Raw genomic sequence first — 21,171 nt, 5'->3', positions numbered from 1 at the left:
TACATATCCATTTGCAAATAGTTGTTCGTGAATCGTCGAGAACGGTCGATGGTCAATTGAACAGTTCTAAATTTTGAGACTCAACCTAACTGACTTTGCTTATCGTGTGGAGATCATATAAAGATCAAGTTTAAATTTGGTCAGAAATTTCCCGGTCGTCACACCGTCTTGGTCAAAATTTCATCCAGTAACTTTCCTGCCATTTCCTCAGTCATAAAGAACTGCTCGTCTTCTTCTCCAAAATTCCAATCATCTTCCACAAAACCTTCATCATTGTGTTGATTCTCAGTATCATCAACAAAAGTATTCAACTGGTTGAATAACTTGAATAATTGTGATTTTGAAATTGACTTTCCTTTGCTGTTGTGCTTAACATTCATATCAGATGTCTTTTTAAAAGAAACATTGTGCGTTCCTCGCCTGACATTCCACATTCCTCCACTAGAACTTCTCATCAATGGTTTTCTCAATCGTGGTATGGTTTCGTGTACTTGGTCATCTGTTGGACCATTGTGTAATTGGTCCTCTTCCTCCATTGAAGTTTCTTCAAGAGTTAGCTGATCCACTGGCATATTCTCAATGATGTTTTCATCGACTGGTTTGAGTGCTGTTTTTATTGTTGCCTTCATGCTCTTGGTGTTTTTGCTGGTATTTGAGACGGATGGCGCCATTTATTGGTATGATTTTCCGTATAGCGGCTGTAAGGTACACGTGTCAATGATGTTGATTGTTGTTTGCCCTCGAGAAATAATCTCTGCAGACCCGGAACACAGATGAGAGATCCGTGGGGTGGCCTCAATCAATCTGGGAATCAATCTGTAATTGATCCGTCTAGCGTATTGCTGCTAAGCGGCTAATGTGCATTTAGAGTGAGAAAGAACTGTGTGAAAGAGAAAGTGTACTTCTCTCTGACTGAAGTTCAGATGTGAAATGTGGTGACCCAGGGGGTCTATTTATAGGCGCAGAATGCCCAAAATTCTCGGGATACACGTGTCAATTAATGAGTGGTTCTGTTACACGAAATATCCGGAAGGTCGGTGGTGTGTGCTGACGTGGCTGCGTGCCGTTCACGCGCTGAGTTAAAGGGCTTAAGCATAGGAGCTGCCTGCAGGGCTTACGCTTGACGCTGGGCGGCCTGCTGCACGCTAGACGGCAAACACTGAAAACCACCAAATTTTATTATCTTTTATGCTTTTTGATCCATCTTTCTGTATAGAAATGTTGTTTTTATGCGTGTATCCTCTAGGATACACCATTATCACCCGTTTAAACTACAATTCGTCATTCAATCAGGTTTGTTTTTTTTCTTATTTATTGTAATTATTATTGCAATTGATTCAATCATTGCATCGTCTTCCCCTATTTGTCGCCACCACATGAGAAATCACAGCTTCAAACATTTGTCATACGTATATTCACATCACCATCCCATCAATTGTTAAATTGTAGCTACGTATGTATTTTGGGATATAGAAGAATATCAGTAGTCGGATAAAAAAAAGACAAGATATATGGCACAAATATGATTACGATTGAGAATCTGTAAGTTTTTTGATTTGGATTGACATGTAAACCCTCATGTGAATAGCATGTGGGTTAATTAACTATGGTATTTGACAAATTGGACTCCTCACGCAATGTTTTGGATACTACGAGGACTCCCTATGTTATAAAAAAGTTTTGGACTAGGGACTCCCAATACAAATTTGTATTTTATTTATGTTTAGATTGATATTAAGGTTTTGATTATATTGATAACTTTTAAGATAGAGAAATCAGCGTTAATAAGAATGTGAATGAAAGAGATGAAGGGTTACTATTGAATGGACGTAAATACCCTCACATGGGGTCAGTAAACGGACCAAGCGCGTAATAAACCCTAACATGGAGGCATTCAGGTAAAAAAAAAACCTAATACCTATCCGTATAGTTTGCACAAAACATTAGAGACCAGCTACATAAATTTTTATAAAAAAAAGTTTGTAATATTAATAAGCATATCACAATAAATTGATCCACTTCACTACCCACAAAAATTTCAAATCTTGATTGTGTGTGAAGCAACGACTCATGTTCGAATCTTAAGTCATGTAGTTCAAAAATGGAGTGTGATCAGAGGGTGCGTCTTGTGCGCAATTCGCTCGATACTAGATGTCGCACTCAGGGGACTTGATTATCTGAGATTTACTCTTAATGGGGGAATTAATGTACTTGTTAAGGGGTTTTATCGCTAATAAAAAAAACTTGCAAACTGGGAAAATAACATTTTCACGTTTTGGAACGTGTCTAAGCTTCAAGAAAGGTTTTATAAAGTCGGCCCAAATTTATGATGCGGCCCAATTTCTGCAAATTATAAAGTTTCTTGTTCATTTTTATACAACAATATAAACGGGCCAACTTAGGTTTTCTGAAATTAACGCAATTTGAGAACTGAAAATTACATTTAATTTTAATTATAATTTTAAATTTTAATTTTAATTCAGCTGGAGTACTGAGTAGCTACTGCAGGTTGTTTGGTCTCAGACAACCAACTCTCTTTGCCGCTTAAAATCAAATTCCAGAATGGACAATCATCAGGTATATACTATAACCATTCTTCTTAATTTATATCATCGATTTGGTTAATTTATTTATTTATTTATTTATTTATGGTTTTTGTTGGTTTACATTAATTAATTGCATTACTTATCTCCCTACTAGGGTTATGAATGACTTGCACAGTTGCACACAATTCTGAACTTTAGCCTAATTCGAACCATATAACAATTAAGTTTAATAAGCAGTAAACACATAACAATTAAACCGATTTATTAGTATTTACTAATTGGTTTTAGGATGAAAATTTAAGTCCTTACCTAGAAATATGACATTTGTGCAACATTTTAAGGGTTACTTTTATGCAAAATCAAATTTTGTAATAATCGAGTAAGTATATTGAATGCAGCAACAAAAAAACTTAGCTCGAAGCTCTACATTTGCTGACGATGAACTTGAATTAGTTATGGAGCTTTCTGAAAAAGATAACTTGTATGAGAAAAAGAAGGTTAGTAATTTTGATTTAGTTACGAAGAATATTGATTTATGATTTATAATTTATATCTCGCTAATTTCTTAAGCTTTGTTAAAATTTCTATTTGTTAAAGCTTCATTTTTGTTTTATAGAAACTATTAGAAGTCATGGGTTTTAATATTGAGGGAAAGGTTATGATCAAGAGAACGGGTAGTGCTGAGTTGGCGAGTTCTGTTTTGGAAGAGATGCTTCAAAGAGCAAGAATCATAAACTCCGATGAGGTACAATGGACAGTTGAATTTGTTATAGTATCAACATTATGCTAACTGACAATTTTAAAAAATCAAATGATGTTGGCCCCTTACGATAATAAATTTGATTCGTTACCTGTTAAGTGTCTGCTAAATGAATATGCAAATAATGAGTACTGGTATCTGAAAGTGGTAATTTCAACTCATTTGCTTATGAATTGGTCCATTATGCTTTATGTTTTTCCATCTAACGTGTGAAATAATTTCTTTCAAGGTAACGGGTCGAATAGGTTGAGTAGCTCGAAGAAATTAGATTATATCAAAGTAACAAAATATATAATCATATCCGATACTCTATTTTTTTTCAAAAGTTTAATTTGGACAACCTTTGTTTGGGTCAACCCCCGTGCTTCGACCCATACCAAATATTTTATCCATTTTGACACAAACCCATTCTTACCCCATTACCCAACCCGCCCAAAATTGTCACCTCGAGTGACGTCAAGCTTTTACATTCGTTTACTTGATGATTTATGATTCTAAAAACAGAGCTTATTGTTAGGTCGATCTTTATTTTGGAGGGATTGATTCTTTTCGTTCAGTGGGGCTGTGCAGTCCCAAACTTGAACTAGAGTCTCTTCATTCAATCTTATCACTTGTTGAAAAGTCAACGTCGAATGGTCAACAAATACAATCAGAAGTTCTCCAACATATTAGGAATGCGACTATAGATATGATCCATGAATTTGGGAATCATATTAAAGAGGATGTTAAAGTTATCGACAACTGGAATTTGGACAACGAGAAATGTTTACTACAATGGGGTGCAAACAATGGTGTTAAGACAAGACTTGATGTAGCTTGTAAGTATTTTTTAAGTTTGAAATAAAAGTGGTTATTAAACCCTTTAAAGCCATGTTAATTACAAACAAAATGATAGATTTTTTTTTTTTTTTTTTTTTTTTTTTTTTTAAATTAAGTTTAATTGATTTCATGTCATACAGATATTGAAGGAGCTGGAAGGGGAGCCATAGCTAAAGAAGATTTGGACGTTGGAGATATTGCTATTGAAATCCCGGTGTCAGTCATTATTTCAGAGGACCTTGTTTGTAAAACAAGTATGGTATGTAAAACACATTGCACTAGTTAAATGTTTCATGTTTATATATGCTACATTAAGCACCTCTGTTTACTCGGTTAATTCTATCACATTGAATCTCTAATTTTACGTATACCTTGTTTGCAGTTTCCTGTGTTAGAAAAAGTAGATGGCATTTCTTCTGAGACGATGTTATTATTGTGGAGTATGAAGGAGAAACATGATAGTAATTCGATATATAAGTTCTACTTTGATTCTTTGCCCAAAGCATTTAATACAGGTTGCGTTTTGAATAATGTTCAGCTTCCCGTTAAGATGTTACATATCTGTGTTATGTTAACTAAAATATATCAACTTGATGAAAAATGATACATAAAATTTGAACACAGTCAACTTGACATTAAAAGAAACTTGTTCATCATCTCCCCAGTATTTTTATATATAAATTTTGTAAAAAACGTATGAAAATTTCCATCTTATATTATGTGAAGAATTAAGCAAAAGAAACCAAGATATATAATTCTGTGATAAATATTTGAACATTTCCTTCTATTTAATATTTTATTGTTTTTTGTTACTACAAATCTTTTGTGTTGACTTTCTCCGACAGGTCTAAGTTTTGGTATTGAGGCAGTCATGACTTTAGACGGAACACTGTTGCTAGAAGAGATAGTTCAAGCGAAGGAGGTGATTGAATCCATATAAATTTTGTTTTTCCGTGATCTGTTTAATATCGTTTTCGTTTTGGTTATCATAATATGGTTTTCATGTGTGCAGCACTTGCGGTCACAATATGACGGTTTAATCCCGTCTTTATGCAAAGATTATCCCGATATTTTTCCTCCAGAGATATACACGTGGGATGAATTCTTATGGGCATGTGAGCTTTGGTACTCTAATAGCATGAAAGTGATGTTTAGTGACGGGAAACTTAGAACATGCTTGATTCCCATTGCGGGCTTCCTCAATCATTCGGTTTGCCGTTCTCTTTCTCGTCTGTTTTACTAATCGTTTACTATTATACGTTCTTTTGTAACTTACTGAAATCTTTGTGATCTCAGATATCTCCCCATATAATGAATTACGGAAGGGTAGATATCACCACTGATTCTTTGAAGTTTCCTCTTTCGAGACCATGCAAGACAGGAGAACAGTGCTATCTTAGTTATGGGAATTTGTCTAGTTCTCATTTAATAACTTTCTATGGTTTTCTACCGAAAGGAGACAACCCACATGATGTCATTCCACTTGGTATTCTCTTTTCTTTATCTATATTTGTATATCTATTATATAGAGTAAATTATAACAATAGTCTTAATCGTCCATATCTTTTAGAAAATTACAGCGATAGCCCCTCTGGTTTTCATGAATCACACCGATCGTCCTTATCTTTTAGAGATTACACTGGTCGTCTCCGACTTACCTAAAAATGTACGCTGACGGTCTCTCTTATTAATGCACATTTTTTATTTGAATAAGTCGGGTACCATCAACGTACACTTTTATATAAGTTGGGGACAAATTCCATAGAATTTTCTTCATTGACAAACAGATTCGGATAAAGAAACGAGACTAAAACGCCTCAATCATTGTAGCTTTTGAAAGATAAGAACGATTATTGTAATTTCATTGAAACCACAGGGACGACCCCTGTAATCTTCAAAAAGAAAAGGACTGTTGGTGTAATTTCATGTAAACCTTAAGGACGATTAGTATAATTTACTCTACTATATATATTTTTTGTGTCTCAATAGCTTTGCCAATGGTTCTTGTTCACTTTATTTCTCATATATTGATTCTCGTTCTACCGCAGATATTGATCTTTCCGAGGTTGATAGCACGGAAGATACATGTCTTATGTCTAATTGGTCAACTCATATGGTGCGGGGTACGTGGCTTGCAAATAACCACGGAATCTTCAATTATGGGTTGCCACCACCTTTGTTAGAACATCTCCGTCAAGCACGCGGTTTAACGTTACAATCAAATGTCAGTGTACTAACCTTTTTCACCAAGTTAATTTCCTTGAGTGGCGTAAATGTTACATTTTAGCGAGTTAGATATTAGCTATTTGCTTTTGTAGGTACAAGAAAGGTTGGAAGTTGATTTAGAAGTTCTTGAAGACCTTCATTCTACATTCGATGCTATGATGCAGAACTTGTCTGTGGCTGAACCGTCAGACAGGTACAGTAGTCGTGAATAATTATACTACGTATAATGATTGGACTTTGTATTTAGATGAATATTTCCTTATTTATTTTACTTTTTGTTGTATGTTATCATTTTTTTTTTTAATATGTGTAGAGAGAAGTTTGATTGGGATGTTAAGTTAGCACTGGATTTCAAAGACTTGCAAAGGCGGATTATTTCATCGATTATAAGTTAGTGTGATGCTGGTCGACTATTGTTGGAGTATGAGTTGCAGAAGTGCGCCAATAGCGGTTAGTTCAGAATTTCAAATGAATTACTACGCACTATAATAACGACACCATTTGATTTTATTCATAATGACGTGATACTTTTATATATAAGTGTTGACCGGCATAGCATATTAAATACTAAAAGTATGATCAGAAATATCATAAGATAACTATAAGTTGACCAAAACCAACAATTATTGTAAGGATTAACTGTGCGTTTTTGAAAGTTAAAGGTCGTTGTGTTACTCAAAAAAGAGCGTTAGAGTTTTGATGCGATAGCATCAGGTTCATTAGATCTTGACGGTAGTTGTAAAGGAATCCAATCATCATCTTCGCTGAAAGTTATTGAAAAAAACTTGGCCACCATATCGTCATTAGCATCCTCAAGTTTCGAAGGTTTCCACTATTGAAATAAACCAAATTTCAGCGATTAGGCATCAAACGCATGAGAAATTCAATACACTTATCGATATCTAGTTTTATACTCACAATTACCAGCATAGTTACCAATATAGTTATATATAGTATTTACCCGTGGTTTCTTATCTTTTTCGATCAACATCGCTCTAGAGCCCTGCAAATATATAAAAACCATTGTAAGCACTTGAATTTAAGTGATATTGAACATGTGCTTATTCAAATCTTTGGCGAAACGTAGGGTAACCTCGTATAAGTCATGGCTAATCTTTTTGCTTGTAAGATTAGAGATAGCGATGTACTCCGTCTCAAGACATTGTTTGAAGTTTTTGGTTCGGCCTTCCCTTATCTATCATACGAGTAAACCAAACATGTATGATTCAAATAATGATGATGAATTGTTTCAATAGTACGAGCATACCGTTCTCAAGAAAATTTTGAGACCTATTGGAGTAGAAGATTTCATTGATCTTATTGCATTTTCGATCCATTTCTCTTGAAATTCTGTAGCCAAACGTTCCTAAGATGAAAACCATGATGTTTATGTGAATTAGATCGTAATGAAGTGACTATTACATGTTGATATATAGATAACATTTACCAATGAGGATAGTATTTCTTCACATGATTCTTTAGAGAAGCACTGGTTGATCATGTGGAGCCTGCAATTTAGATTAAACAAATAATTTATGAGAGTAGAAGGTATTGCGCAGAATCTTGGTAGAGTTGCGCGTAAAGTTAAGCAATTTGGGCTGGTTATGTAACATGTTAAAGTAGCTTCAGGTAACACAACTGTAAGTTATGTCCACATCTAAACGGGTTATGTGGTAACTATATTATTAAGCTAGTAATTTATGTTTCTTGAATGAAAATTATATGATAATCAGTATTTTTTGCTTGGGCGGGTTATGTAATAGCTAATGTGTATAACCATCAAGTAACTTATACCTAGCGTTCCTTTTATTTTCGTTTGGTATTCGGTATTGTTTGGTTAGTTTGTTTTTAAGGTTTTTTTGGGTTGTTAAGGATCGTTTATAGATGATTTTCGTTTAGATGCTTGCTTTCTAGGTGTGAGCTTCCCCATTTCCCCCGTCTTTTTGTAATCCCGGTTGAAGGCGTTTTCCTTCGAAAAACTACCTCGATTCTATACGAGTATTCCTTAATTTCGCATAAAAAAAAAAAAAAAAAAAAAAAAAAACTTATACCTAGCGTATGCACTGTCTGGCTTGATGTTTACTTCTTCAGTAAACTTGTCAATAACCATGGAAATTGTAGCTACACTCGGTGCATTCGATGAAGCAACTAATTGTTCAATAGCATCCTCCATATATTTCAAATTCTGCAAAAGTTAGTATGCATTGATTTACTCCTTTATGTTCAACCGAGTGCGTGAATTATTCGTGTAACCAAACGGCATTGCAAGAGTGAAGAGTGGCGAGTAAGAAACCTTGGATGAAACAAAATGAGTTCCAAGACCAAGTGCAAGCATCTCTGCTCCGTTTAACCGAGCACTAGTCAATCCTAAATATTCTCCTAAATAAAAACGTACATTTGATAAGTTCATGACTAATCCTTATTAGCATCTATAAATTCTTTATATTGATGTTAGAATGTGGCATCGAATCGAAATTACCAAAGAATCCAGGAAGTCGCGACAAAAAGTAAGATGCACCAACATCTGGAAATAGCCCAATGGATGCTTCAGGCATGGCGAAAATCTACGACAAAAAGCACTTTTGTTAGTGATCGAAAGATCATATTTTACAATCCAACGCGACCTAACCAGGTACTCGTGATCGTTTCCAATCCTTTCACTAGCCATCCGATATATGGTGCTAGTGATATTTGAACCTTAGACCAATTGCAAGTATAGCATGACTTAAACCACTAGACTATCTGGTTAAGAAAAGCATATAGCTAAATGTACCGTATTCTCAGTAACAATTTTAAATGTTGAATGTATCGATATTCCGACGCCTCCTCCCATAACGCTTCCATTTAGAATCGCAAGCATCGGTTTCTTATAAGTTGCAAGGAAGTAGTCCAAGCAGAACTCTTTCCTATAATAGTTGGTCCCAAAAGTCCAATGCCCTGATTATTAAAATTACAAGACATGTTAGTTTTGCTTAATTTCGGTTTAAAGTGTTAAAAATAGGCCTTCCCTTACCAAGAGCCGTAAACTTTATAGCAGACGGGAGATCACCACCAGCACAAAATGCTTTCCCATTTGCCTGTAGATCATAAGGATACAATTAAGTGTGAAACGGATAAGATTATCTCTGTTTATGGATCAAAGCATAACGTAGAATGTTCGAGATTAGTCTGTTAAAGTGGGAGGGAAATGTTTTGGAGAATATACGTCTTTTAAAACTTACCCCATCCGTCCCAAAAAATTTCCACCTTTCTATTTTTATTTGTCTCAAGATTATTGCCCCTTCTTTAAATAACCATTAAATATCATTGTAGTTTCAATTATGTCTTTTTTAATTTTGAAAATTTAACTTTAAATATATAATTTATTTATTTGATACTATTTATAACTAGATTAAATCAATGCTACATTTGACAATTCATTATTATATCATAAATTCAGCAAACAGTCAAACATGACTATGACCGTGTTTTTGAAACCGAGGGAGTACTAGTTAGAAATTGTTAGTATCTTGAATTTTTGCATTTTGAGTTACAAAAGTAAGTACTTGGTTAATCGGATGTGGCAAAAGAATTAAAAGTGACCAAGTTTCCTTGTTAAAACGTTTAGCTTTAATTAATTAGGTAATGTTTGGTTTATGTTCCTTCATCAGTATGCGTACGGAATTGGTATTCATACTTACCCCTGTTGATGGGTTTCAGATCAACTCAGGTCTCAACTTTTTAATAAAATTTAACTTCATAGCAATCAAGCAAAAACTTATACTTAATGATCCGAATCCATAAAAGAAAATGAAATTTTTGTTGTTTTTGAAAAACAGAATCAGCGAACATCCGATATGGAAAATATGATACACGGATCATGTATACCTTCAATATCACGAGTTTAACCGTTGGATCATTCTCGTACACTTTCAATTTCTCTTGCATTTTGGAAAGCTGCAATCGTTAACATATAAGTAAGCAATGTAAACGAGTACTGATTTTGGTTTCTGTTTCGGTAGCGTACCATTTCATAGTTGAGACTGTTTAGTTTCTTTGTTCTGTTTAGTATTACTTTCCTTGCTCCTAATATTTCTTCAAAAATCACCTGCAATTCATATACACAGATTAAGATTATAGCGTCGTTCACAAAAATGTCATGAAAATAGACTCGAGTGATCACAATAGTAAACGGAAGAATGATGACTAAAAACGTACCGGATCGGTTTCTGTCTGCATTGAGAGAGCCATGAGTTAAGGTGCAGTACTGTACGAAGGTTACACTTACTTATGGTACATATGGTCTATATATAGTGGTCTTCTAGTTTATTTATTATAGTATTAGTTTAAATTAAATTAAAACTTAAAAATTGAGTAGAAGTGTGTTTTTTTAAGGTTTGTTTATTAACTTATTTCCTTTCAATATTTCGCACGTATGATTGTTTGATTATTTTGGATTGAAAAAACAACAAGAAGAATACCAATCTGCACATGTATAATATATTGTTGGATTGAAAAAACAGCATTTTCTTAAAAACTATGTTCAAAGAGAAATTGCTAAACGTATTCAACATTTCAAATAACAAAAGTAACTTTTACCCAACGTGTTGCCAACTATACCCAACGTGTATCATTAGATATAGCAGTGGTAGTGGTATAGTGGTGTTCTATATTCTAATTATTTTTTATACGGAAAGCCGTTCAATTATAATTATTCCGCTAGTAAGTTTTAAGATCATCTTTAACCCTCTCGAGCGTGTTGACGTGTTGCTGAGTGGGGGTGTGGTGCTTGATGGGCGTGTTGCTGAGTAGGAGTGGAGTATTTTTAATTTCTTTTTCATTTTCTTATTATATATAAAATAAAATAAAATGATACTCCGTATTAGTTTTTTACTTTGTTTAATTAATTATATTATTATTTTTATTTTATAGTAATTATTGATACAAACAGTGGCGGAAATAGCATGAGGCAAGGGGGGCAGATGCCCCCAGTCGATTTGCAATTTTTAGTGTAAAAATTTTGGGTTTTTCGATTTTGCCCTCGGTGGAAATTTTTTTTTTGCCCCAAAACCACCATATTTTGCCCCAAAACCTCCGTATTTTGCCCAAAAACCTCCACATTTTGCTCAAAAATCACTATATTTTTCCCCAAAACCTCTATATTTTACCAAAAAAAAATTGATACGCTTTAAAAAAAAATTCGCCCCGGGTGAAAAAAATTTCTGTTTTCGCCAATGGATACAAACTAGTTTTCGAACACTCGCTCGCGCCGGGGGTTCGATTTTTAATGTATTTTATTGTGTTTAGTTACGGAGCCTGCGAGTGAAAAATCAACATATATGAAAATTACCCTAAATATTTAGCGTTTTTTAAAAATGTCCGTTTTGCGTATAGTTAGTGACATTGTGTTCATAAAATTATTTCGAGTTTAAGGATGGTGTCGGAAAAATTTAACTTGTTGCGAGCGAGAAGATATGACTTGTTGAATATTTGAGTGGAGTTTATTTAAGATATTTTATGAAAATTTTGATTTGACGCTTTAACCCCCTGTGTTGGGGGTCGATTTTAATTTTTGAACAAAGTTTGAGGGGCTTTTGTGATGTTACTTGAAAGAAAGAAGGGGAAAAAAGGGGGGAAAAGACGAAAATATCCCTGATGCTATTCATAAGTTTTGTGTATTAGTTTTTATGTTAGTTAATGTTAATTAATGTTAATTAATATCTCACCCTTATCTTCATAGGAGGAGTGCTGAGTGGGGTATTTCTTTTTCACTTTCCAGACATCACATATACAATCTTCATCTCTCTCTCCCGTATCTCCTCCATCTTCCTTTATCAAATTCATTTTTCACCCAGAAATTAAAAACAATAAAAATATACGGAGTATAGATTTACAAAGAAGGAGCCAACCAAATCAAGCCACGTCGCCCAAATACACCAACACGCTACCTTTCTACTCCGTGCCATCTTCAAGCACGCTGTCGCCGGAACCACCAGCACGCCGCGTTAGCAGCGTGCTTCCGGCGTGTTGGTGGCACATCACCTCTAACACGAGCGCGTTAGAGAAGGTCTAAAAGGCTTTATTTTTTAACCGCAAATTAGATAATTTTGTTTATATTATATAATATTTGATTTGATGGAAGCTATACCAATGATAAAACGTGAAATTCGATTTGCAACCAACAACATATTATAAGATATCATTTTCCATCATATTACTTGTTTAACACGTGACAGATACTCGTCTTTCAATCACACGGTGATTATTTATATTTTTATTTATAGTATTATAAGTGTTTTCTACCGGCATGCCATTCTCAACTCTAAAGCACAAACAAATCAATCATAAATAAAGTGACCACAACTCATTAAAGCTCTAGAGTTTTGATGCATTTGCTTTTGCTTCATTAGATCTTAATGGAAGTTGTAAAGGCAACCAATCTTCATCTTCACCAAAAGATCTTGAAAAACACTTAGCCACCATTTCGTCACTAACTTCTTCAAGTTTCGAAGGCACCCACTGTCGACATAAACTGATATAGTTAAGCGCAACTGTTAGTTTCGAGTTTTAAGTTGGATCGGTATTGATAATTATACCTGGGGTTTCCTATCTTTATCGATCAAGATCGCTCTAGATCCCTGTTTAAAGAATACACTAAAATAGCATATGAGTTATAGTGATATCAAACATATGAAAACTAAATATTTGCGTGAATTATGAAGCGACCTCGTAGAAGTCATTACTAATCGTTCTGCCTAGAACATGTGAGATAGCAATGTACTCGGTTTCAAGACATTGTTCTAAACTTTTAGATCGACCTTCTCTTATCTACAGTAAAGCAAACTTTTATTAGTTTCAAGATCGATCAATATATAATTTTTGAAAAAGTTGGTGTGCGTACCATTCTCATGAAAATCTTGAGACCCATTGGAGTAGCGGCTTTCATTGATGTTATTGCGTCGTTGATCCATTTTTCTTTAACTTCCAAAGCCAAATGTTCCTGATACGAAAACCAAAACACGTAATGTATATATCAATATATCATAGAGGATAAAGTACGTTGATATGTAAATGAACTTACCAAAGAGGATACAATTTCTTCGCATGAATCTTTGGAGAAGCATTGATTGATCATTTTGAGCCTGTTTAAAAAGTTTTAAGTCAAATACAAAAGGACAAATCATAAATAACCTTTAGTCCATGTCGAAATGGACTTGCTGTTTTGATCCAAAAATGGCCTTGGTTGGATCATTTAAAATCCTGACATTTTATCTTTTATCAATATATATTTATTATTGCCATTATTATAAGTAAGATTATATTATTAAAACGATGCGATTAAACTAATATGTATATGTATATTATTCGATAAAGCACGGATGCAAACATTTGAATGTACTTGGAGACTTTGAGTAACTGTGATTGTACCTGTCAAGCGGGTCGGGTTAGGGCGAGACCCGAACGGTTTTGGGTCAAAACGGGTCATGGGTCGAACGGGTCAGAATTCTTAGATGGGTCAAACAAGTCGGGTCTAAACGGGTTGGGTCGAGACCCGTTTCTCAAAGTTTCGTGATACACGTTTCAGTTTTCAGCTTCGCGTTTTATTTCAGTTCTGCTAAACGCGTTTCAGTTTTAGTTTAACGTTTCAATTAGAAGATTTTCGTATTAGTTTTCAGATTCTCATTTCAGTTTCAGTTTAAACTGAGAATTGAACGTGAAACTGACAACAAAAAACAGAACGCGAAACTGAAAACAAAAAACAGAAACGCGAAACTGAAAATTAAAACTGATAACTGAAACGTGATGCTAATAACTGAAACGCGAAAATGAAACCTGAAACGCGAAATTGAACTGAAGGCCAAAATGCGAAACTGCTGTAAACAGAAACATAACTAAAAAACTAAAACGCGAAATTAATAACTAAATCTCAAAACTTTACCACAACCCGTTGGACCCATATACATATACAAGACCCGTTGTACCCGGCTGTATTTATGGATTTTTACCCAAATGACCATTACTTTATATTTGTCTAGACCAGTGGGTTTTAGACAAACCCATTTGACCCATTTTTAGGACTTTGGGTTTGCTTTGCCATGTATAATTGATTAATTGTGATCTTTTTGGTACCTAGCATATGCACCATCTGTCTTGAGTTTTACTCCTTCAGAGAACTTGTTAATAATCATGGATATTGTAGCTACACTTGGTGCATCCGATGATTCAACCAACTTTTCAAGAGCATTCTCCATCGATTTTAAATTCTGCAAATATTCACACGCATTATCAATAATCAATCAATAATACGCCATTTAGGGTCACACCATACTAATAAAGAGAAGATAATGCCTTGGATGAGATAAAATGAGTTCCAAGACCAAACGCAAGCATCTCGGCTCCATTTAAACGAGCGCCAGTAAGTCCCATATACTCTCCTACATACATTTAATAAATCCATTATTAAAGCTATATCAAGATCAAGATTTATACATGAGCATATGTAGAAACGTGACATTGCGTTAATATTACCAAAGAATCCAGGAAGGCGAGAAAGAAAATAAGATGCTCCGACATCAGGAAATAATCCGATTAATACTTCAGGCATAGCGAAAATCTACACCATCATCAAAGGAATAAAAGTATTTTTTGTATGATAGTACAACATATATTAGTTACTTAATTAAGTAGTAGTATAGTAAGTACAAACTCTGTTTAAAGATCTTAAATTTGTCACACACTCTTTGTAAGACAAACATATAGATATACCGTATTCTCAGTAACAATTCTGAATGTGGAATGTATTGATATTCCAACACCTCCTCCCATAACACTTCCATTTAAAATCGCGACAGTTGGCTTCTTATAAGTTGCAAGTAAATAGTCCAAACAAAATTCTTTTCGATAATAGCTAGCCCCAAAACTCCAGTGTCCTGATCAATATAAAACGATATGGTTTTAGTTTGCGTAACTTTTTTTTTTTTTTTTTTTTTCTAATTCTCATTCGAGCATTTAACTAACTAAAACGTACCAAGACCTACAAACGTATAAGCAGAGGTGAGATCACCACCAGCACAAAATACTTTGCCATTTGCCTGTATAGCATGACGATATGTTTGAGGTTAAACAGAAGTAGTAAACTTAAAAAGTAGACTTAGGTGTTGTTTGTTTTCTGTCTGTAGATCTTATTATGTCTTATGTCTGCGGGGGTGCAGATGTTTTTATTGTAGATTGTTTGTTTTTCTAAAGACATAAATGAAATAATGTCATATATTGTTTGCAAACTCACAGACTTAGAAATGTGCTTCTTAGTGCTGCAGACAGGATTAAGGTACTGTTTGTTTTTTAAGATGTTTTGGTCTGAAAATCTGCGGACCATGTCTGTAAAGAAGATGTGGTCTAAAGGTATGTATGCTGAATAGTGAAGACTGTTTGTTTTTATGTCTGCAAAATAACTTAATATTGTCTAAAGCACTTAGAAGCATATTTCTAAGTCTGCGAAACTGTAGACACAATAAGAGGTTATTTTATCTTATGTCTTCAGAAAAACAAACTGTCTGCATTAAAAATGTCAGCAGGCGCGAAGACATAAGACATAATAAGATATGCAGATAGAAAAACAAACAACACCTAAGTAATTTTGCAAACATAAAAGCAAAAAGTCTTCACTAGACCTTTAGGCCACATCTTCTCTACAGACATGGTCCGTAGATATTCAGACTGTTAGATTATGGAGACATTTATACAAAACGAAAAAAAAAAAAATTGTTCCAACACTTACACGGATTTTGCAGATTTCGGGAAGCGTGAAGCAGTCAAATGCGGCGCATCTTGACATGGATGCGGCGCATTCATCGAGCAAAATAGTCCGAGATTTATTGATGCGGAGCATTGAGCTGATATGGCGCATCAGGGGTCAGATGCGGCGCATCACCATCTCGATGCGGCGCATCGAGTGCTGGTACATGAATCTGGAACGTGAAAAGCAAGTGATGCGGCGCATCACACATCAGATGCGGCGCATCTGGTGTCTGGCAGCAAGTTGGCAAGTTGCAACCTTTACATCCGAGCATGCTTTGGCCTCCTTTCACTTTAGGTGCAAAGTTAATCACTTTACACCTAAAATTAGGGCTGTGATCATGCCATTACAAGGTGGAAAGCATGGCTAGTTGGTAAACAAGATGATTACTTGTCATGATGAAGATTCCTAGCTAGTTGTCATGGTGTTCTTGTTTTCTCCTATATGTAGAACTCATTGTATGCAATTGTAACACACCACATACAGATTCTCAGTAATAAACACTCTCTAGTTGGTCCGTGGACTAAAGCAATCACACCGATTGCATATAACCACGTTATATCTTGTGTCGTTCTTACATTTTTGCATTTATTATCTTTCGTTCATTAAGTGGGTTTGAATGATCTTGATAGAATCACTACTCGGCTAGTAGTCTTGTAGAATTACTAGTGTTGTTTGGGTCCTAATATCCTAACACAGACAAAAATATCTTAAAAAACATGCACCACCTTAATTTTTTTCGTTGTTAAATACCTTCAGTATAACAAGCTTAATAGTTGGATCATTCTCGTACACTTTCAGTTTCTCGTACATATTTCTCAGCTGCAGTCAGTACAATGCATCTAATAAGAAACGCTTACGCCATTAAATTATCAACTTTGCAGTTGGTATTTGTAAAATACCATTTCATAGTTGAGAGTGTTCAATTTCTTTGGTCTGTTTAGTATCACTTTTCTTGCTCCAAAAATTTCTTCAAACAAAATTACCTGAAAAATTGTAAAGATACAACATAAAATCATGTCCAACTATGTTAACCTGACAAACATTTTCATTTAGTTTTTTGTTTCGAAATCGAAAACTAAACTAGATCATGTAAAACCTGTTAAAAGCTCATGAATATATAAGGTACCTGGTCTGCTTCCTTTTGAACTGAGAGAGCCATGATTGAAACCTGTAACTACAAAGCTTGAAGAACTTGAGCACTAATGATGCAAATGATTATATGTGAAGTTGTTGGTCTGGCAAGATATATGGTGGGGCAAAATAAAAAGCAACCTTCCATAAAAGTTACTAAATGTTTGTACATTTAACAAAATATTTTCTAATTTTCGGTTATGACGTTTCTACAAACAGTTGGTGTGCATGTAATAAATACAAGAAACATAAATGCGTAACAAACTGTACTTAAGTTTTTACTTGTTTTGTGATTCGGGTATCAAATTCAACTGAAATAATGTTATGTGTGATGATAACTAGTTCGGCCAAAATGGACATAATATTAAAACAGCAATCCTTGCATGTGACATCAACATCTAATAATCAGATTTATGATTTTTGACATTCACAAGTTAACGTGATAATTTGTTGTTGCAGACTAGACATGTTACTAACTTACTAAGGTTACCCAAAGAGATCTACAGCTTTACATAACTTGTTGTTATTGTGAATTGTGACCTTAATATCGCCGTTTAATTTACCCATACTATACATCCATAAATATTCTATCATATTTTCAACTTTTCGAAATATTTATCACATACCTAACAACAGTGGCGGAACTTGACCCCGACTCGAGAGGGGGCGAAACTAATCGAAGTGGGGGTAAACACTAAAAAAAACCTTATATTTTCGTAATTTTTTTTTTTTAGTGTAATTTTTTTTTTCCCGAAATCGAGGGGGGGGCGAATACCCCCTTTTGTCCCTTAAATGTTCCGCCCCTGCCTAACAAGTAGTATGACTAAGTATCGTTTGCTTGACGTAGTTTAATATTTCAAATCTCATATCCCATGTGTGATGTATTTGATTTGAGTTGATCTAAGGTTACTAGGATCGATGATATAATGAGGTTGAACTAACTTATATAATACGGAATAATAATTGAGGTTGTCTGTTGGTGACATTATGTTAAATTTGTGTGTAAAATTATGGATAAAATGTTCTTAGACCATTATTAATGGTGATGGTGTGATAGAGGGTTGTGTGGAGTACAGAGTGCTGATGTGGTTATTGTGATGGAGTAAAAATTTGTAGTGGTGATGAAGTGATCGACTATGATGAGAGTATTGTGTATTTTTAATTGGTTCAAATACATCTTGCTTGCATCTAATTGGGTTATATACTCCTCACGTCACAAAAAGCTTAAGTGATGGAAGGTATCACGTCAACAATCAATTTTTTTTCTTTCTTTCAAGCTTCATTACTAGACTACTAGCATGTTTAGTGGGGTGATGATATCATTTTAGTCTATCAAGCACCTGTTAATGACAATCTTAGGGTTAAAACTGAAAATATTTAAAATATGTCAGAAAAAACGAATTTGGTCCGATTCAGGCCAAACCATAGATCAACCCAAATACCTTGGCCCAACTTCAAATATCAAATCTGGTTCACATCCTACCAAACGACAATGTAGCTTCAAAAACGACACAAATTTCTTCATTCGCTTTAACAATGTTCAACCATTGACCAACTCAAATAAATTATTGCACAAACAGTTACTAGCAAGATCTTAGCTTTCTCAGCTGCATTCGACATCATTATACACACAAAATCTTGAACCAAATAACCATACCAACCATGTTCGACTACAACATAATAACATACGGTTTCTCTCAAACCCCATAATAATAATAATAATAATAATAATAATAATAATAATAATAATAATAATAATAATAATAATAATAACTAGTTTTGTGGGCCACACGATGTTGGGCGATAGGAAAAAAAGGAATAATGTATATACTAGTGAAATGACCTGTGAAACCACGGGTTTGTTTGAACGAAATAGTTTAATGATATGTTTTAGGTATTAAGTGAACGTAAATGCTAAAGTTATTTAGTTTAATGACCCGTGGAATCACATAGTCCGACTAAGAAACTCGTTAGCTGGACATTTCATCAAACACCTAAAATGCATATTAAACAATCCACATCCAATCATAAGAGATAATATTGGCTGTGATTTTATTTTAAAAGTGTAAATTAAAATATAAATGTAGAATTGGTTTCGTTCTGCTTAACTTTTATACCTTCTCGTACCCAATTCAAAATAATAATTAAAATTATTTAATTTTAATAATTAAATTAATTATTAATAAGATTTAATAATAATAATTAATTAATAAGATTTAATTTTAATTTAAAATTATTTAGATTAATGACATCACCCACCATGCTTAGATTTTTTCTTTTTGATTTTTTCTTAACAAAAGAATTTTCGAGGTGGATGGTGTGTCACCGTGGCAATGTAAGGAGGTTAAAAGTAGCGGTGGCAGGAGGTTGATGGTGGTGTAGTGGCGGAGGTGGTAGTCGGAGGTATAGTGGTGGTGGTGGTGGTGGTGGTGGTGGCAGGAGGTGTATTGGTGGTGGCTGAAAGTTGATGGGGGTGATGGGGAGTTTCTGGTAGGTCAATGGTGTTGGAGTAGACCAGCAAGAAAATAAAAGTAACAAATATCAAGGTTGTACAATGTATTTCTAGTGGGAAAAAAATTGTTACAGTATAACAGTGAAAATGAGATATGTGGCGGGTCCCTATTAGATTTCATTTACGCCATTTAGTATATTTAGTAATAATTAGTAATAATAATAATAATAATAATAATAATAATAATAATAATAATAATAATAATAATAATAATAATAATAATAATAATAATAATAATAATAAAATTGTCTTTTAACTATCACTTAATTGTGGTAACAATGGAATCAAACCAAATAATCGTACATTTCCTGTTTTGGTTGAATCTTTTGATTGCTTACATTCGTTGGAAATTGCCGATGTTTGGTTGCACGGATGCGTCACATGTATCGAATGAAATCCAGGAATGCAAGAAGGCATACCCAAATGCATATGTAAGGTGTTTGGCCTTTGACAATATGAGGCAGGACGGTGCATTTTGTTATTCAAAAATCTACACCCACATGAAAGGTGTATGCTCTTCTATTGTGTTTCATGTTAAAATTCATGGTCAAAGATTCTAAAGTTTGTTCAACGTTTTTCTTATGATAGTTTTCAATAATTAAACTGACTTGTTTGGAGGATGCCACGGTTTTTACTAGAATGTAAACGTGCTGAGTCGAGCTCGACTAGGCTCAGCTCGTTTAAAATCCAAAGAGCTCGAATTCGACTCGTTAAACATTATACAAATTTGAGCTCGGTTCAAACTCCACACATTTATATAATAGTTATTACGGACAACGGATTAGTACTCTTGTGCTATATAATAATTGTCCGCTTTGACTTTTTAAGTCTTTCTTTTACAACTTTGACTAGAAATATATTCTCTTTTGCCATATAATATTTGTTTAAAGTTATACCAATGAAAATATATATTAAAACTGAATCCATTCATATAAATTTTATCAAATATTATATAGTATAAATAAAAAATATTTAAAGTCAAAATTTAAGAAGAAATACTTTAAAAAAGTCAAACGGAACAGCTATTATGGGATGGGGAGAGCAATGTCAATATTACTAAAGAAATAATTAACGTATATAAATACAAGACTAGTTTAGGCTTGCGAACTTGTGCGATCAAGCTTCATATTAAAAGTTCAAGTTCAAACTCGCTTACTGAACCATCTTCAAGAAATGTTCAAACACAAGCTCGTTTAAGCTCGGTTTGAATTGAGTTTTTTATGAATCGATCTGGAGTAGGCCGGCTCGTTTACACCCCTAGTTTTTACTTGGAGATGATCCCATTTTACCTGGATTTGATGCATAGCTTTTGTTTTAGTTCCTTTGCTATTTGTAAAACAAAAATCTAATAATTTTCTTTTTTTTAACTATATTTTTGCAATTTAGTTTTTAATTTAAA

General features: G+C 34.0%; 3 protein-coding genes across 5 annotated transcripts; 1 reads left to right on the top strand and 2 right to left on the bottom strand.

Moving 5' to 3' along the window:
* Positions 1 to 2,467: 2,467 nt before the first annotated feature.
* LOC139871841 (fructose-bisphosphate aldolase-lysine N-methyltransferase, chloroplastic) lies at positions 2,468 to 10,301 on the top strand. Of its 3 annotated transcripts, XR_011766780.1 has the most exons (13): positions 2,468 to 2,577; positions 2,945 to 3,043; positions 3,163 to 3,291; positions 3,824 to 4,124; positions 4,266 to 4,384; positions 4,508 to 4,640; positions 4,971 to 5,047; positions 5,138 to 5,335; positions 5,422 to 5,611; positions 6,174 to 6,349; positions 6,444 to 6,544; positions 6,665 to 6,801; positions 10,170 to 10,301. XR_011766780.1 is itself a non-coding variant. In XM_071859587.1 (12 exons), the coding sequence occupies exons 1-12, from the start codon at positions 2,563 to 2,565 to the stop codon at positions 6,744 to 6,746; spliced, it is 1,620 nt and encodes a 539-aa protein (XP_071715688.1). In that variant the 5' UTR covers positions 2,468 to 2,562; the 3' UTR covers positions 6,747 to 7,307. The 3 variants fall into 3 exon arrangements, 2 of the variants coding, with proteins under 2 accessions (XP_071715688.1, XP_071715689.1); XM_071859587.1 differs by lacking the exon at positions 10,170 to 10,301 and having other exon boundaries at positions 6,665 to 7,307; XM_071859588.1 differs by lacking the exons at positions 6,444 to 6,544; positions 6,665 to 6,801; positions 10,170 to 10,301 and adding an exon at positions 5,696 to 5,791 and having other exon boundaries at positions 6,174 to 6,249.
* LOC139871842 (3-hydroxyisobutyryl-CoA hydrolase 1-like) lies at positions 7,040 to 10,581 on the bottom strand. Its single transcript, XM_071859589.1, has 13 exons — positions 10,549 to 10,581; positions 10,358 to 10,438; positions 10,219 to 10,287; positions 9,365 to 9,428; positions 9,125 to 9,288; positions 8,831 to 8,915; positions 8,645 to 8,730; positions 8,403 to 8,536; positions 7,799 to 7,859; positions 7,619 to 7,717; positions 7,445 to 7,546; positions 7,313 to 7,354; positions 7,040 to 7,183 (listed from the first exon to the last, which is right to left on the bottom strand). The coding sequence occupies exons 1-13, from the start codon at positions 10,579 to 10,581 to the stop codon at positions 7,040 to 7,042; spliced, it is 1,164 nt and encodes a 387-aa protein (XP_071715690.1).
* Positions 10,582 to 12,575: 1,994 nt separating this feature from the next.
* Positions 12,576 to 17,378, bottom strand: LOC139871845 (3-hydroxyisobutyryl-CoA hydrolase 1-like). Its single transcript, XM_071859591.1, has 13 exons — positions 17,256 to 17,378; positions 17,029 to 17,112; positions 16,880 to 16,948; positions 15,359 to 15,422; positions 15,097 to 15,260; positions 14,860 to 14,944; positions 14,680 to 14,765; positions 14,461 to 14,594; positions 13,412 to 13,472; positions 13,232 to 13,330; positions 13,057 to 13,158; positions 12,927 to 12,968; positions 12,576 to 12,849 (listed from the first exon to the last, which is right to left on the bottom strand). Exons 1-13 carry the CDS (start codon positions 17,286 to 17,288, stop codon positions 12,706 to 12,708), a joined length of 1,167 nt encoding a protein of 388 aa, XP_071715692.1. The 5' UTR covers positions 17,289 to 17,378; the 3' UTR covers positions 12,576 to 12,705.
* Between the last annotated feature and the right edge of the window lie 3,793 nt (positions 17,379 to 21,171).

The sequence above is a fragment of the Rutidosis leptorrhynchoides genome, chromosome 10, assembly GCF_046630445.1.
Source record: "Rutidosis leptorrhynchoides isolate AG116_Rl617_1_P2 chromosome 10, CSIRO_AGI_Rlap_v1, whole genome shotgun sequence".
Lineage (NCBI taxonomy): Eukaryota > Viridiplantae > Streptophyta > Magnoliopsida > Asterales > Asteraceae > Rutidosis > Rutidosis leptorrhynchoides.
Note: the sequence above shows the minus strand (reverse complement) of the source record. Positions and strands in the feature narration are given on the sequence as shown.